General features: G+C 53.2%; 1 protein-coding gene and 1 long non-coding RNA gene across 9 annotated transcripts in view; one reads left to right on the top strand and one right to left on the bottom strand.

The window, feature by feature from the left end:
- ODF2 (outer dense fiber of sperm tails 2) overlaps positions 1–10115 on the bottom strand; it is a 29870-nt gene extending 19755 nt beyond the window's left edge. Inside the window, exons 1-6 of one of the 7 annotated variants that reach the window (XM_045846302.1) lie at positions 9952–10073; positions 8645–8865; positions 6907–6997; positions 5967–6083; positions 5565–5690; positions 339–509 (exon numbers count right to left, since the gene is read on the bottom strand). In XM_045846302.1, coding sequence (XP_045702258.1) covers positions 339–509; positions 5565–5690; positions 5967–6083; positions 6907–6997; positions 8645–8676 — 537 coding nt within the window. In that variant the 5' untranslated portion in view covers positions 8677–8865; positions 9952–10073. Of the gene's footprint in view, positions 1–338; positions 510–5564; positions 5691–5966; positions 6136–6906; positions 6998–8644; positions 8866–9951 lie in introns of those variants that run through there. The other 6 variants (XM_045846306.1, XM_045846299.1, XM_045846300.1 and 3 more) reach the window with 6 other exon arrangements.
- On the top strand, positions 9346–11090 carry LOC123823493. Of its 2 annotated transcripts, none has more exons than XR_006786537.1 (3): positions 9346–9704; positions 10547–10712; positions 10955–11090. It is a non-coding gene; the product is annotated as an uncharacterized LOC123823493 (long non-coding RNA). The 2 variants fall into 2 exon arrangements; XR_006786538.1 differs by lacking the exon at positions 9346–9704 and adding an exon at positions 10038–10135.
- The last annotated feature ends 6150 nt before the right edge of the window (positions 11091–17240 follow it).

Below are 17240 nucleotides of genomic sequence, written 5' to 3'. Positions count from 1 at the left end.
TTTCTCAAAAAATCTTTTGTGTAAAGTGGAAAGCAGAGGTCCCAGAGTCCCCATCGCATCATTTCCAAAACGGGGATGGTAATACCACCAGTTTCGTCTATTGTTGTAAAAAATTAAAACAGGCCATCCATACAGAGCCCCAGGCAAGGTCAGGGTTAGGCATGGGCTAAGAGTTCAACGCAGAAGGACACCAGGTTGCCCCCACTGCCTCTCCAGGGAACATCCGAAGTCCTGGGAGGCCTGCTGAGGGGGAGGGAGGCCTGCCAAAAGGAAGGGCCCCCCCAGCGCTGCACCTGGGCAGCCCCTCAGGGCACTGCCTCAGCCCCCCACACCCTCACCTCAGATTTGAGACAACCAACCGCGTTCATAAGACTGTCAATCTTCTTATCGTAACGGTTCATTTTGCAGTGACCTGAGTTGTCATCTTCTGTAGAGAGGTCGCTTAACCGCATCACCGAGACCAGCTTTTCTGACGACGGGGGCGTGATCTCCAGGCAGTGAGGTGGGTTCTGGCGTGGAGGGAGAACACAGGCACGCCTGAGGCGCGAGCGCGCACCGCGGGCAGCCGCACCGCCCCGGCCTGTCCCCTGGAGGCAGGAAGAACCCGCCTGGGAACACGACCCTTCTGGGCCTTCTTGAAGGAATGTCACCGACCCTTGTTTAAGTGTTTTCAAGGATTTTCTAACACAGAAATGAAGTTCAAAATAAACGATAATACAAAAATGGCAAAAACCAGTAATTCCCATGGTGGGAAAAAGTTTGGGGTAAGAGATGTTTTCATATGCCTAGGGCAGAAGTAAAAGATGTCAAAGTCTTTTAAATGACTACGAATGAATGCCTAACAGTAGACAGTTGCAAAGGTAACAAATCTTCTACAAAAGGTACTTTAAGGACAAGTGAAGAAATCTGAACATGTACCAGATAACGTATGTATGATATTTAGATATAAAGCTTTTAGGAGTAATCATTGTTATTTTGGTTATGTAGAACATTGTTATTAGAAATGCATACTGAATAATTTAATATGGTATGATGTCTGAAAAATATTTCAATATACCAACATATAATTTTTTTACAATGCATTTTTTTAAAATGCACGTGCCCCTCAGAAAAGTTCATGCAAAGCTGGATAATACTTTGCTTTAAAGACGTCAGAAAGAGCCCTGGCCAGGCAGCTCAGCTGGTCAGAGTGTCAGCACCACACGTCACGGTCACGGGTTCGATCCCCAGTCAAGGAGGAACAAGAATCAACCAGTGAACACATAACTAAGTGGAACGACAAATCAACATTTCTCTCTCTCAAATCAATAAATAAAAATTTAAAGAAAAAAGACTTCACGCCCTGGCTAGTTTGGCTCTGGATTGAGTGCTGGCCTGCGAACCAAAGGGTTGCCAGTTCGATTCCCAGTCAGAGCACATGCCTGGGTTGTGGGCCAGGTCCCCAGTAGGGGGCGTGGGAGAGGCAACCACACATTGATACTTCTCTCCCTCCCTCTCTTCCCCCCAATCTCTAAGAATAAATAAATAAAACCTTTAAAAATATACCTTAAAAAAAGACTTCAGAGAATATTGTAATCTGGGGATCCAAGATTTCCAAGGGTTTTTGAGAAATTGAACTTGACTCATTCTATACATTTATTCTGATGTACTAAGTAGTTGCTATTTCTCATTATTTGTACAGTTCCTTTGCTCTTCTTAAGCCAACATCAGCTGACGTTCTCAATTTCCAGGGCAAAATGACCAAGAATAAAAGGAAGTGTTCAATAAGGCTATAACTGTTATAGCAAACAAGCAGGTCTCTCTCAGGGTACAATAAAAAAAAAAAAACACGTGCCTTCAGAATCGATCAAGAACGTGATCCAATATTTAAATTCAAGGCAAGGATACGGATACATTGGTTAATACAGATACAAAATAGCATTGGTTAAATATGTAACAGTATAACCATGCACACAATGGAACACAGCCTTAAAAAACAGCATGCAAAGCAAACACAAGGGATGTTTTAAAAGAAGGATGTTGTGTGACAATGAAAATATGATCCCACTGTTACAAAAATCAAAAACGAGTCTGTTCATAAGAAAAGATCAGGAAGTCTTGCAAGTGACGTGGGTCTTCTCAGGATGGTAGGGTCACCGCTGTTTTTCAGTTTCTTCCTTAATTTGGATTTTCTTCTTTTTTTTTTCTTAAAGATTTTATTTATTTATTTTTAGAGAGAGAGGGAGAGAAACATCGATTGGTCGCCTCTCACACGTTCCCTACCAGGGACCTGGCCCAGCACCCAGGCATGTGCCCTGACCAGAAATCGAACTGGCGACCTTTCCGTTTGCAGGACGATGCACAACCGGTCACACCAGTGAGGGAAAGATTTTCTAATGTGCCAACAATGACTATGCATAGCTTTTGTAAGAAAAAAGTAATTTTTAACATTTAAGAAAAGGATAATGGGAAAACATATACACAGCATCATTATAATCAGAATAAAAAAAAATACAACAAAGAAAAGAAACTACATAGGAAAAAGTGAGAGCAAAAGTACTACAATATTCATTTTGTATTATTCAAAACTAATGAATTATTCTTGGGAGACGCAGCAACAAAAACAGGAGCAGGGCGGGATCTGGGGAAGCTGGCGCTGTTGCATGCGCTGGGCGATGGCCACACAGGTATTTTCTACGAAGTCATCAAGTAACACCCTTCTAGTGCGTCCTTCCTGTGCTTTTCAACAAACAGTTTTTCAAACTTAATAGGAGCCAGATTAGAGCAGGAGAATTATAGATAATTTCCTACTTTTCTGTATTTTCAACTTTCCATAATAGAAATAGGTCCCTTTAATAACAGAAAAAACGCAGACCTTCCTTCCCCCGAAGCTAACCTTATGTACCAGAAGGGCTCTTTAAACATCGAACTAGCCCTGGCCAGGTGCTCAGGTTAGAAGTTCGATCCCCGGTCAGGGCACACATACAGGAACCAACCAGTAAATGCATGGATAAGTGGAATAACAAATCGATGTTTTTTTCCTCTCTCTCTGTCCCTTCCACTCTCTCTGTAAAATCAATCAATTAAAAAATTAAACATATTAATGTGCCTTAAAAAAAATAAAAATCCAACTAGAACCTCCGCCTGCACACAGCGGCCTCTGGGGCCCACGTTCCGCTCCATCAAAACGTCCCCCCCAGGTCTCTTCTCTCTTGTCCGAAATGGAAAGGGCCAGGCTGCGGTGCCCCGGACACACGGAGGAGGGCCCCTGGGAAGTCGCCAAGGGCCGGCCCAAACTGCACGAAAGACAGCCACTCTTTGAGAGATGACAGGATGACAAGTCACCTCTCTGGGCCCCTCTGTTTCTGGACTTCGTGGCCCCAGGACCAGAAGGGTCGCCGAGCTTTCCGGAGGAGACCATGATTCCCAGCAGCCCGTGTCAGCAGGCAGTCAGTTCCCATAGCGGCATAACTTGGACAAACCCTTCAAAAACTGCCAGGTCTTCTTCTTATTTTTTTTGAAAAACATTTTAAGTTTATAAAATATGGTATGCTCATTATAAAGAAATTCAAGCAGGCCATAAAAAAATAATAAACCATTAGCGGCTCCCACATTCCAAGGGTAACCACTGCTCAACACATCCTGTGTCATCTCCCAGAAAGCATTGGGTACGCACAAACGTGTCCACAGCACAGGAGTGCACAGACGCCCTTTTCTGTACCGGCTGGGCCGCACTCCATCCACCGCGTGACTCGTCATCGTGCACAAACACCACCCCGATCTCTGTCACGTGGGTATGGCATTCCATTGTATGAATGGATCGTAATTTAACCAATACCGTCCAGACTGATATTGAGCTTGCTTCCAATTTTTCTCTACTATAAACAATGCTGCAGTGAACATCTTTATACCCAGATCCCTGTACTTTCCGTGACTTCTTAAGGACAAATTCCTAAGGGTGAAATTATAGCATCCACGTTCCGATGGAGGCTGCCTCCAGAATGGCCGAGTCAGTTTCGGGACCCTCTCACGAACTGTCCGGAAAGATTCACTGACCCCCCGCAGGCTTGCCAATACGAGATATCTGTGATCTTTTCAGCATTTTTCCACTCGGTAAACGATAGCTTTTTGTTTTTAAAATGGAGTCGTTTTTCATTTACATTTCACTAATTATTAGTGAGGTCCTCAGAATTAAAAAAAAAAGACACCATGTGAATTCTAGTCTCTCCTGCATTTTACACACACACTGGTTAGAACACGTTCCATTTACTCCCTAGAACACTCCACACTCCCTTAATCTCTTAGGGGAAAACGGGGAAATCAGGAGGTCAAAACCATGAGCATGATTATAAACTTTAGAGCCATTACTTTTATTTATTTCTAACTTTGAACGTAATAAGCTATCAGAAAAAGACGGCTCTTCCCAAACAGAGCAGGCATCGTCATTTTAAAGTCGTCTCAAGTCCTGCATCTGTCCCAATAATGAGGTCTCTGCCTGAAACGCCACTGGAAGGCCGCGTCCCGTCACTGGGACCTCTCACTGCTATCAACTGGCACGTGAGCAGAGGGCAGGCGCGCCCGCCGCGCTGCAGCAGGAAGTGCTGCAGGGTGAAGGGACGGGCAAGACGTGCAGAGGTGCGGCTAAAGGAAAGGCGGCAGTTCTCTTGGGGTCTTGACAACTAAAGCTGAAGGCAACTAACTGTGCCCCAGGAAATTGTCCCAACGTGGTTTTGATGGCTTTTGTGGGACGTGCACACCGTCCTAGGGTGACCGCCTCAGAAGAGGCGCTTCTTTCCTGGATACGTACTTTCTGGGGTGCGTGTGCATTTGGTTACGCTTTGGGTACTGTCACAGTTACATGGGGAGAGACATGCGGCCCCTCACATACAGAGTGGAGAGGTCCGGAGTGCCCTGGCCTGGTGGCTCTGTGGGTTAGAGCATCGTCCCGACACGCCAAGGTGGCAGGTGCAATCCTCAGTCCGGGCACATAAAAGAATCAACCAATGAACATATAAATAACTGAAATGACGATCGCTCTCTCTCCCTCTCTCTAAAAATCAATTTTAAAAGAAGTACAGAATCTTCCCTGGCTGGCGTAGCTCAGTGGATTGAGCATGGGCTGAGAACCAAAGCCTCGCAGGTTCGATTCCCAGTCAGGGCACATGCCTGGGTTGCAGGCCACATTGATGTTTCTCTCTTTCTCTGTCTCCCTCTCTTCCCTCTCTAAAAAATAAATAAATAAAATCTTTTAAAAAAATCTCTAAAAAAATAAGTAAAGAATCTTGAATGAGACCCCCCTTCAGTCCTAACTCCAGCTCTGTTATTTCCTCTGTGAGCCTTCACCTCTCTGGGCCTCGGTTTCCTCGTCCACACACCGGGAGAGCAGGGCCCGCCACAGGGCAGTGCCGTGGGGGACTCGAGAGGACTCACGTACTTCCGGGGCCCAGCAAGGCTCTGAGTAACCGGGACCCATGGGGCTGTCTCTAACAGCTACAGCCGACCCTGAGTCAGACCGGGCCTGAGGCCCGCTCGACCGACCCTGAGCAGGCCGGGGGGAAGAAGAGCCTGAACAAGAGTGAGCCTACCTCCCACTTGCAGCCCACATGCCGGGTAGATGATTTTCCAGGGGGCATCCAAGGTACCTTGGTTTTCACCCGGACACTCCGCCGCACGTTCACGGTGTCCCCTTTCATTCCGCGCTTATGAGATTTCTGTGGAAAGGCACAAACCCAGGGTCACTTCCCCACACACAGCTGGTGGTGGCGTCACTCCGGTGGCATCCATCTCCAGCGCTGCACGAGAGCCTCTCCTGACTGCTGCCGCCCTTTCTGCACAGCCGGCCTGCCTACCGTCTAGCCAGGCGCCCGAGACCCGCCAGTGAGCGCCTCTGTCTGCCAAACCTTCGGAGCTGGCGGTGCAAGGAGCCTGAGCTGCAGGGCGGCACCCGGCTCCGCAGCTTTCACCTCGCCCCGCGGGCATGCTCCTACCTGGCTGCTGGCCGCTGATGGTTTCGGGAGTTTTTTTATGTGGACGTGGACAGGGGTGTTCTCATCCACGTGAACATGTAAGGGGGGAGTTGACGAGCGGTCCTTCATGGTTTGCTTCTGGCAGGCCGGGGAAGACAACACAAAAAAGGTTGATCTGCGGATGAGTAAACTGGGCATAAAAAACACGGCTGGCAGCCTCCGGGGGCCGCTGAAAGCCTAGCCACCAAGCAAGCAGGACAGCTACCGACTACCGGCATGCAGGCGGGGACCAAGGCGGCAGTGCCGTGCAGCAGGCTCCTGAGAGATCCCAGCGGGAGACCACCGGAGGGATCCAGGTCCCACCGGGAGAAGGGCCTCTGCGAAAGAGCCCGAACCTCCGTCCCAGCCTGCTGGGACGCAGAGCTCTCCTCGGACTTAGCACGGAGCACGGCCAGGAGGCAGGTGCGTCCTTCTACACCGTAATCTGCACTGCACATGCGTGTTAGCAGGGCAAACACACAGCATTAGGGTGCGATATAAAGCAGGCAGCGGGCAGGGAAGGCGGGATGAACACAGAGAGCTGGAGGGAATGCCAAGATGAGAAGGTTGTATCGATCGTAAAAAACATACAAGCAAGGCAAAACCCCAACTATATACACCGTGTTCACCATCAGCCCCTAGCCCCCTCTCCAAGCTTCTTCTTCTTCTTGTTATTAAAAAGTTTTGGAATTTGTTTGGAAGGATTAAGACAACCTCCTCACACCTGGCAGCCTTGCCACGAGCAAAAAAAAAACAACAACAAAAAACCCCAATCCATCAGCAGGACGCGGATGAAGGCCCCGAGCAAAGGGTCAGGCTGCTGTGCTCTCCGGCAGGGGAGGCGGCTCCTGGAAGCGGGGGCAGCGGCGTGTTACTGGCAGGGCTTCAGGCCGGAGGGCTGCTCCCTGTGCGTGCCACCTACCGTCACAGTCACACTGGGTACGCCACAGGGTGTCCTCAAGACCTTTTTCTGCGTGAGACTTGTTACTCCGTTCTTCCCACACGATGGAAACCTGCACCCGGGCACAAGGACCAGATTATAAGCAGACACTTAGGGCTCTTCTGTTTCTTAGACCTCCCAGGATTACATACTACGTGTGGTGGGAACACGGTTACAGTGAAGAGAACCAGCCTGGGGTCACTGGGCTCCCCTCAGGTGGGCACCAAGCATGCATGGTGTGCCCCGCAGTGGGATGGAAGCAGGGGTGGCGGGCGCTCACAAGCCTGGCCTTTTAACCTGCCATCGCATCACACGGATTGTGACCTTTTGCTGAAAAGCCCAGGTGTCATCCTGTCAGGTGATAAAAAGCAGGCAGCCCAGGAGCAGCAGCCAAGGTACCCATGTGGCCAAGGGTGCAAGTGCCCAGGATGGTGCCTGGGGCAGAGACGGCTCTGGACAAACGCCCAGGGAACGACTGACAGAAGGAGCCAGGGCAACGGGCTCTGGAGCAAAGTCCCTGCGCCTCAGATTCATAAAATTACAGTCAAATGGTCAACTAACAGGATGAAAAATTAGTGTTTCCCAAAATAGCCCACTTGCTACTCTTTAACCTCTTAATAAACAGGGTGATGCCCTGGCTGGTGTGGCTCAGTGGATTGAGCGCTGGCCTGTGAACCAAAGGGTTGCCGGTTTGATTCCCAGTCAGGGCACATGCCTGGGTTGCGGGCCAGGTCCCCAGTGGGGGGTGCACGAGAAGCAACCACACATTGATGTTTCTCTCCCTCTCTTTCTCCCTCCCTTCCCCTGTCTCTAAAAATAAATGAATGAACAAATGAATGAATAAAATATTTTAAAAATAAAAATAAAAACACCATACATAATTCATATTATACATAAACAGCCCCATCACCAGATTTGCAAATGTAACAAACATTTCATCTTCAAAATTTGGCAGCAGTACACCCAGGAATTCCGGGATGGGAAGCCACTTGAAAAGTTCATTTCATCCATCCCGCTGCCTTCTGACAGCCCCAAAATACGACTTCACCCTCCCCACAGACACCTGGGGAAACAGTGCAACGTAAAAATGCAGTACAAAAATCCTTGAGCCTTTTAGCCAGCATTTCGCTGTCTTATAGCACACCCTGATAAACAATAAAAAGTGCTTACTGAGCCCTACTAACCCTTCAGCTGAGGATACTAAATCTGAGTTTCCTCTTCTCCCCCCCCCTCCCGCCCCCGTCACTTAGAACACTTCTGCTCATTTGGAGCCAGAAGAGCTGCGTAACCTCCCCCCCACAGCGGCCTTCCCCTCAAACCGCTCGGTTTCCAGCAACACCTTGCTAACTGCCACATCCATCTCCTACATCCTCGCCCTTTGTTTACGCCCGGCCTCCTTTCCAAAGGATCTGAGCCTCGTACTCCACTGAGACGACAACAGTGACCCAATTTGCTACCAGGAACTGGGACAAGTGGGACAACTGGGAAGAGGGGGAGAAAGGGAGGGAGGGAGGGGAGCAGAGCTGGGACCGTGTGCACGCATTTATTTTTTTCCCTCCTTCCCTTTAAAAATGATTTCCAAGTATTTGGATGCAGACTTTCAATACACGGAACAGAGAAGCTGAACAGAGAGGCCTCCAGCAAGCAAGCCCGGCCCGGGGGGGGCCCCTGAACCACCTTTCCCTGCCCTCCAGCGGAGGCGCCCCCCCACTGGCAGTACCTGGGGGAGCCGCCCGAGGATGAGGCAGACATGACTAGGCATCAAAGCCGCAAAGGTGGGCTCTGTTCAGGGGGACCCAGAGGGGCTTGTCAATGAGACTCTCAGGGGCCCGGCATCAAACGTCCTCTCTGAGGGGAGGAGGGTGGAAGCTTTGGGGGTAGCAGGTGGATGAAAACTTGGGAGGCGCTCCTCTCTACTGTCCAAGTCGCACAGCAACTGTCCTGCCAAAGTGGGGGGAGAGAGGAGAGGCTGAGCGACCTGCGGGGCGGGCGGGCGGGCGCTGGTCAGTGGGCGAGGGGCGCGGCGGGAGCTCCCTTCTCCAGGGAGAACAGGAGGCGGAACTCAGAGGGAGAGGACCACCGCGCCCAGGCCCCGGGAGGGAGGGTGGGGGGCCACCAAGAGGAAAACCTGAGGTGCTAGCTGACGCGCGTGGAGGGCGGGAGAGAACCGCTAGGCCCCAAGTGGGCCCGAAAGGGCCAAAACCGGCGCAGGGTGCGAGGGTTGTGGGGGCTTGTCCTGGCGGGGCCGGGGCAACTGTCTCCTAGGAGAAGGGGCGTTCCCGGCTGAATCGACTCTCCATGAGGACCAATAGTATTTGAAGGAAGGAAAGCGGAAGCAACCGGGGGGGAAAGGGGGCGCTCAGCCACGAGTGGGCGCCCCCGATAGCGGAGGGAAAATCCTCCCGGTCGCAGCAGCGGCTGCTGGGATCTAGTCTCCAGGTTGGAGCGGATTAAACGCCCGGTTGTGCGGGGAGCGGACCTCCGGCGGGTGAACCCGCTCCAGCGGGGTCGGGGCCCCGGAGGCGGCCCCCAGGGGACAGCGCTGCGTACGAAGATCGGGCAAATAACTGACATGACGAGGCCCCCGGAGAGGGGAGGGAAGGGCAGACCAGGCGACGCCCACAGGCAGGCAAGAGGGCGGGGGGCCAGTCTCCGTCGGCGGAGAAGAGGGACCACTACCCACCGGCGGGGAGCGGGGGACTAGTTTAAGCCCATAGAGAGAGGGGCGAGGCCCTGCCGGAGGGCAGCAGAGGGGCGAGCCGAGCCCCGCCGGTCGCCAGGTGAGGACGGAGGCGGCCGGCCGGCCAGTTAGCGGGAGGAGACGGCCCGCGCCGGGGGGCGGGGCGGGGGTCCAGATTCTGACGGGAGCGGGACTGGCGCACCAGAGGACTGCGGGCCGGGGGCGACCCGGAGAGGGCAGGGGCGGCGGCAAACGGCGAGGACCACCCCGCCCACGGGGACCGGCCCCGGCGGCGGCCGCGGGGCGCCCCGGAGCGCCCTGGGTCCCGCCCGCCGGCGGCCTCTCACCAGGAGCGACACGGCTGAGCCCAGAAACGCCTTCTTATGAAGTCGTTGAAATCGGCGGCCAGGGTCGTGCCATGGAGACGCCGCGGCGGATGTAGTCCTGCTCCAGCGGCGGCTCCTCCCCGCTTCCGCCTCCTTCTCCGACACACGGTCGGGAGCTCGCCCATTGGCCAGTTCAAACCCCCCGGTGAGCCTCTCGGGTTTCGCCATTTAGGCCCAGCCCCTGGCGTCACAGACATGCCCCCTCCCGCCCTAAGCTCCGCCCACCCCCAGGCCACGCGGCTCGTCCCCATGGATACGCGCGACGCTACCAGCTAGCCTTGCCCGGGCAGGCCCCGGGGTTGTGGCCCTGCTGCCCTCTCTGTCATTTTTGCCCTGCCTTCGGTCCTTCTCGAGTCCCAGAACTTAGAGGGGTGCCACAGCTCTAACCTGCTCCATTTGACAGGATTTAGGAAACCAGGCACAGAACGAGTTAGTGGCCCGAGCTGCGCCCTGTTTCTGGGAATCCAGCCCTGTCTCTACCCTGCTGTTGGTAGGGAGATGGAAACGGCCTCTGCTCACCACTCAGCCTCTCCCCTTCGCCTGTGTGTCTGTCCAGACAGGAGGAAGGGTGTGATTTCCCCGCGCTCCTCACCGCCATCCTGCACACTGGGTGCAACTGTGTGTACAGACCTACTTGGATGAGGTTCGCTTGGAGCCGCCATCTTCTCAACTATGCTTCACTGTCAGCCAATCAAGAAGGAGATGTCACGTGACTCACAGAGGTTCGCTGGGTTCCTGGAGATTTGAATTTCCTCTGCCCCTACCAGGCTTCCATTTCCTTGACAGACCCATTTCCTTGACCTTCCCCCCCCCTGCCCCCCGCCCCTATCACCTCAGCCCTGCACCGCCAGGCTCACACAACTGGTCCACCTGAGATTTTAAGTTCCGACTCCCCACTCTCCAAACAGAACCTGCTTCTCTCTTGCTCTCACAGTCTAATGCCTACTACATCCATTTTTTTCAGTGTTAGGGAGCGTTTCACTCCCTTCGGCCCGTTCATTTTCTCCCTGTTGACCATGCGATGGATCCCCAATCCCTGTGACCCAACCATCTGAGACTCTGCAAAGACCAAACCCACAAATTTTTGCCTCTCGCAGCGGTGGCTACTCTTTATTTTATTGTATTGTATTTTACTTATTAAATACTTCTTATTTATTTGATATTTCTTTTAAGATTTTATTTTTTTATTTTCAGAGAGAGGGCAAGGGAGGGAGAGAAACATCCATGCACGACAGAAACATGGATCGGTTGCTTCTTCCACGCCCCCAGCTGTGGACCCGGCCCACAACCCAAGCGTGTGCCCCAACCAGGGAATCCACCCACCACGCCACATCAGCCAGGGGTCCGTGTATTTTTGAACTGACCCTTTCTGACCTTCTCAAGGGGATGAGGGACTTAGAGAAAAAGCAGAAGGGAGTCTTCTCAAGCTTGCCTGAGGGCCAGGCAAAAAGAAACCTCCACATGATCCAGCCTTGAGGACCAGGAAACGTTGAGGGGTTTGGAGCAAAAGCCAATATGTGTTTTATTGTCAGCACACACCTTGTGCACACAAGTTCTCTCTGGAATTTGGTGCAAGGATGTGGTGAGTGCAATTAATACAGAGTAGTTAGCCCTGGCTGGCATAGCTCAGTGGATTGAGCGCAGACTGCGAACCAAAGCATCGCAGGTTCGATTCCCAGTCAGGGCACATGCCTGGGTTGCAGGCCACGGCCCCCAGCAACCGCACATTGATGTTTCTCTCTCTCTCTCTTTCTCCCTCCCTTCCCTCTCTAAAACTAAATAAATAAAATCTTTAAGAAATTCATTAAAAAAAAAAGAAAAAGAAAAGGCAAGGCTGTTAGCCACAAAATACTGGAAAGTTGACTATGATGCTATTTCTGCATGAAAATATCCTGTACATGTTCATATCTGCATGTAAAAAAAAGCTGGAGGTGGGGGAGATTTTCACTTATAAATTGTAAGTTTCTGTCATGTTTAAGCATTTTTGCAAAGGAATATGTTTCCAGTCAGAAAACCAACAGATCAAAGACTCATTGGAGAAGATAATCATGACGTATTGGTTGGAAAAAAGGGTAATAGAATGGGGTGTCTGGTAAAGCTGATGTAGGAGTTTGGGGGTAGGGGACGTGTGGATATAAATTCACACAGAAGAAGACTGCAAATTTTGGCAGGAGGTACATGAGTATTTCTTATGCTATTATCTATTCTTTTTAGCACTTAGAAAAAATTATCGTGAAGTATATATTTAAAGGAGGGCATGTAACGTGTATTTGTTTGCTAGGGCCGCCAAGGCACCGCAGACTGAACCAAACAAGAGATGCATTCTCACAGGCCCGCGGGCTGAAGTCTGAGGTCAAGGTGTGAGCAGGGCCAGCTCCCTCTGCAGTTCTTGGAAGTTCAGGCTACATGTGGCCAGCTCCCTCTGCAGTTCTTGGAAGTTCAGGCTACATGTGCTATTGTCCTCTTTTCATTAAAGATTTTATTTCTTTATTTTTAAAGAGAGGGGAAGGAAGGGAGAGAAACATCGAACAGTTGACTCTCACAAGCCCCCATCCTGGAGACCTGGCCGCACTCCAGGCACGTCTCCAGGATGACTGGGAATCGAACCAGTGACCTTTCGGTTCACAGGCCAGTGCTCAGTCTACTGAGCCACACCAGGTAGGGCGATGTCTCCTTTTTATACGGACACCAGTTATACTACATTAGGGGCCCACGCTATTCTGATATGACCTCACCTTAAATAATTACAGGTCCAATGACCCTATTTCCAAATAAGGTTACATTCTGAGGTTCTGGGGGTCAGGACTTCCACATCTGAACTGGAGGAGGATGGACACAATTCAGCCCACAACATAGTGAAGATACTCAGTTTAAAGGTGCGCAATAAAATAGACCCTAACAGGCCGCTGCCCCGTTTAAGAAACAAAGGAGGCCGACCTGCTTTTAAACCAGGAGACCCTGGCTCAAAATGCTGACATTGGCAATTTCCTTTTTCTCCTGTTTTTCTGAATCGGGACGATGAACGCAGATTTCCCTTGTTAGTCAGAAGTCCCCACAGGTGCAGGAGGAGCTATCTCCCCAGCTCCGGGCCCCAGCCCTGGCGCAGCTCGCCTGCCCCTGGGCCCCTGGGCCCCTGGGTCCTCGGGCTCCAGACTCCCCGTTGGCCCCAGGGCCTGATTACCGGTTGTTTCCGGCCAGGAGCAGCTCCTCCGGGGACCTGATGAAACTACCTCGCACCGCCCTGGGGAGAAGGAGTCTGTGCTCCAGAGTGAGCCTGGCTTTTTCTTTTGGGTGACCTGAAAGGTTTCAGGACCTGGGTGCTGCTGGAAGAGAAAGTTCTCCCGGGCCCTGTGAGGGTGTGGCCCCCCGGACCCTCTGACCAGGCACTCACTGGCCCTGCCCCTGAGGTTGGGTGGGCACGGGAGTGCCCCTTCTCCAGTTACCCAAACCAGCCGTTTCTTGGCGGTGGTGGTCCTGCCCCACCAGCCTCCGCATCACCAGGGAACTCGTTAGACACGCAAATTCTCGGACCCTACCCCCACCTGCCGAATCAGGAGCCCTGGGGGTGGGTGGGCCCAGCCACTGCGTCTTAGTCAGTCCTCCAGGGGGTTCGGGTCCCCTCTACAGTTTGAGAACCACTGCCCGGAGCACCGAGAGGCATCTTGGGGGGCGGGGGCAAATCGTGTTGTGCCCCTTCATTTCACAGAGGGGAAACGTGTGAGGCATTTTACCGAGAGGACCAGGACCTGGCTCGAGAGACCCAGATCAGGAAGTGGCAGTTAAGGTGGAACTGCAAGTTAGGTCGTGTGTTTTCGCAGTCCCCCCTCTTTGCTCTGACTCGGGCAGACCTCCCAGGTCCACCTGATGTCACGGTGCTGTCACCGTCTGGAAGGTCCCCGTGATGCCAGCGACTGTCAATGCAGCACTTTCTCTGTGCAGCACCGTGCCTCCCGCATTAGCTCATGAATCCTCGCGATACCCAGTGAGACCTGCCGGAGGGCTGGCTGAAGGTCAGGACACCTGCCCAAGGTCACAGGGCTAGGAAGGGCAGAGACAGAACTCAAACCGGCTTTCTCTGCCTCCAGGGCCCATGCTGCAGATAAAAGACCACACCAGACCCTGCAGAGACTGCCACCACCCCGGGGGTGGGGACTGGGGCCCTTCTCCTGTGTCTACAGTTCGGCTGAGACGAAAATCCCCCTGAACAGGCAGAACAGCTGGCAAACAGCTGATGCCGAAAAGCTACTGCCATTCACTCATGCAACAGCCCCCCCTCCGCCCCTTGGTTTGCACACAGCTGTATCAACCTTGGGGGGGGGACAGGGCAGAGTGGAAGCAGCCCACCACTCACCATGACTGACGGAGTCCCCACCCTCTCTGTCACCCCTGCCACCTGCAAGCAGCAGGTGTGCCTCAGGACAAGGCTTCCCGACCTTCACAGCGGGGCACTCACGGAAAACCAAAATATTTGCACAGCCTCTGGGTGGTCGGAGGGCACTGTGGGGGATTTGGAAGTCTTGGCGAAAGTTTTATACCATGTTATTCATAATATACGGATTAGAAACTGTAGTATAAAGCATTAGGGGAGTTGGTGCAGCTCCGCCTTGTATAAAACTTCCAAATAAAACATGACACTGGATAAAAAAGAAGACAGCACAGAAGACCACATGCTACGTGATTCCTTCCCTGTGGCAGTTTGGAAGAGGCAAAGCCATAGGGACAGAAAACAGACCAGTGGTTTCCAGGGCTGGAGGGGGCGGAGGGAGCTGAGGGCAGAGCAGCGGCGTAGGGGAGCTGGGGGGAGAGGCGTTATATAATAATTATACAGATCGCCGTTTCCCTGGCTGCGTTGTGCCAGTGGTGGTGGCAACACGACTATTTACATTGTCAAAGATCATCACAGCAAACGTTACTTTGTCGAGTTAGCGGTGGTTCCCGAACCTGTCAGCTCCTCGGAATGACCGGGCATGGCCTGGTTCAAACACAGTCAGGCTTGACCCACGACCCACTGAATCAGCACCTCGCGGTGGGAGACAGGAGGGGCCTGGACCCGGCGCTTTAACAAGCTCCCCAGGTAGCCGGCGGTGGACTGTGCGGCTTGGGGCCCAGACTTCTGGGGCAGGACGGGTTTCTGAGCTGCTGGCTCCAGCCCAGACTTGAACCCTGTGTTCCAGACTCGAGGAGCCACCCCCCGCCTGACAGCTGTGCCTGGGTGTCAACTGCAGCACGTCGAGAAGGGACCTCCTAACCTGCCCCCAAACCAGCCTCACCCATCGTCTTCCCCATTCTTCCAGGAATTCTGCCAAAAACGTTGCCATCGTCCTCAATTCCTCTCCTCTTTCTCCCCCCCCTTCGTTGTTGTTTGTTTTTTATTTCACAATTATAAACTTAACTCTTCGGTCCAAGGACGTGGACTTGGACGAGGGCAGCACGGAACCCCAGCGGCTGCGGCGAGAGCAGGAGGACGGTGGGGTGCTGTGAGCGGCAGGCGTGGGGGCGCCCTCCTGGGCTGCGGGAGGGACGCTCTGGCGGTCGAGATACAGCACAAGCCGGCGGCAGCGCTGCCCGCACACAGCCAGCAGCGGCTACCGGCCTCGTGGTTCCCGGCCCCGAGGCGCGCTGCACGGCTCCCGCGGAGCTCATGGCCTTTTCACCTGCCCGGAGGCCGCGCGCTTGCCATCCGCCACTCGGGCCTGGCAGCACCGAGGAGACACCGGAACCGTCTGTGTTGGTCCAGCTTTTGCCAGGGACCAGGCGCCAGGCCCCGCGTGCTTCAGGGTGAAATTCTCGTCATCCTCTCTCTCGCGGCCGATGGACCCGCCCCCGGTGCCACTGCCGTGTGTGAAGTCACCGCGCTGGCACGTACGACCCAGAAGAATTCCGTGAAAGCAGGAGTCGTCATGGCCAAGTTATTTCTCACCAGGGCTCAGGGCGTGAAAGGTCCTGCTGTCTTTGGAAGTCGGTCTGCAAGGAGCTTGGAGGGCCGGCCAGCAGGTCCGAGAACGCGGCGGTGGGGCTGAGTCTGGTTGGGGCGGCGCCCAGGGGGGCGGCAGCTTCGGTGTCTGTAAAGCCTCCTCCTCTCTTGAAATTTGGGGGGGGGGGTTTGCCTCATCACCCCCACTGTCGACAACTTGGTTGTTGAGTCACTGCCATCGTGTCTCCCCTGGATTATTTTAATGGGTTCTGACTGGCGTCCCCGTTTCTACCCTGGACCGCCGCCCAGTTCACTGTCGGCACAGCAGCCAGAACAAACGTCAAAGTGTAAGTCATTTCTCTGCCACAAACCTCAGGGGCTCCTTCTCTCCTAGTAAAAGCTAAAGTGGCTCCCAGGCCCTCTCTGCTGCGGCCCTTGCTCACTCTGCTCCGGCCACACTGGCCCTCCGGCTCTCGTTTGAACCCGCTCGTCCTGCTCCTGCCTCAGGACCTTTGCACATGCTGCTCCCTCGGCCTGGACTGGTCTTCCCTCGGGTTTCCCCACAGCTTCCCCCCCACCTCCTTCAGGTCTTTGTTTGGGTATCAGCTGCTCAGGTTGTACTCGATGTCTCCGCCCCTGTTTTTCTCCCCAGTGTTCATCCTCTCGTTTTTACTTGCTTTTCTCTGACTCCCTCACCAGAATGTCAGCTCCACGAGGTCAGGGATTTTTTAATTTTTTTTGTTTTGGTTTGTTTTATTTACCGCTGTATGTCTGGTACCTAAACCTGGCCCATAGGAGGTGCTCATCTAAAGAATGAAGGGGGAGCCCTGGCTGGCGTAGCTCAGTGGATTGAGCGCGGGCTGCGAACCAAAGCGTCGCAGGTTCGATTCCCAGTCAGGGCACATGCCTGGGTTGCAGGCCATGACCCCCAGCAACCGCACATTGATGTTTCCCTCTCTCTCTCTCTCTCTCTCTCTCTCGCTCCCTTCCCTCTCTAAAAATAAATAAATAAAATCTTTTTAAAAATGCCCTTTAAAAAAAAAAGAATGAAGGGGTACCCCAAACCTGGAGGGAAGTGACTTATTCAAGGTCATGGCCACCCAGAACCAGTGGCTTTCACTCTTGGAACAAACAAATCATCAACCCCCCAGTTCTGGCCCAACGCCCTTCTCACAGCAACGCCGGCTTCCAGAGCCAGAGCCCGGCCAGCTGGACCTCATCTCCACGACAAAGCGAAGGATGGCGCGGCCTCTGCGGGTACCTGTCCGGCTCTGCCAGGACCCAGTACTTACAAGGCCAAGTCAAGGGGCTGCCATGGGCTCCTCTGCGGAGGGAA

Source organism: Phyllostomus hastatus, unplaced genomic scaffold (genome assembly GCF_019186645.2).
Source record: "Phyllostomus hastatus isolate PE091 unplaced genomic scaffold, TTU_PhHast_1.1 phas_contig_495, whole genome shotgun sequence".
NCBI classification, from domain to species: Eukaryota; Metazoa; Chordata; class Mammalia; order Chiroptera; family Phyllostomidae; genus Phyllostomus; species Phyllostomus hastatus.
This window is presented reverse-complemented; position numbering and strand designations above follow the sequence as displayed.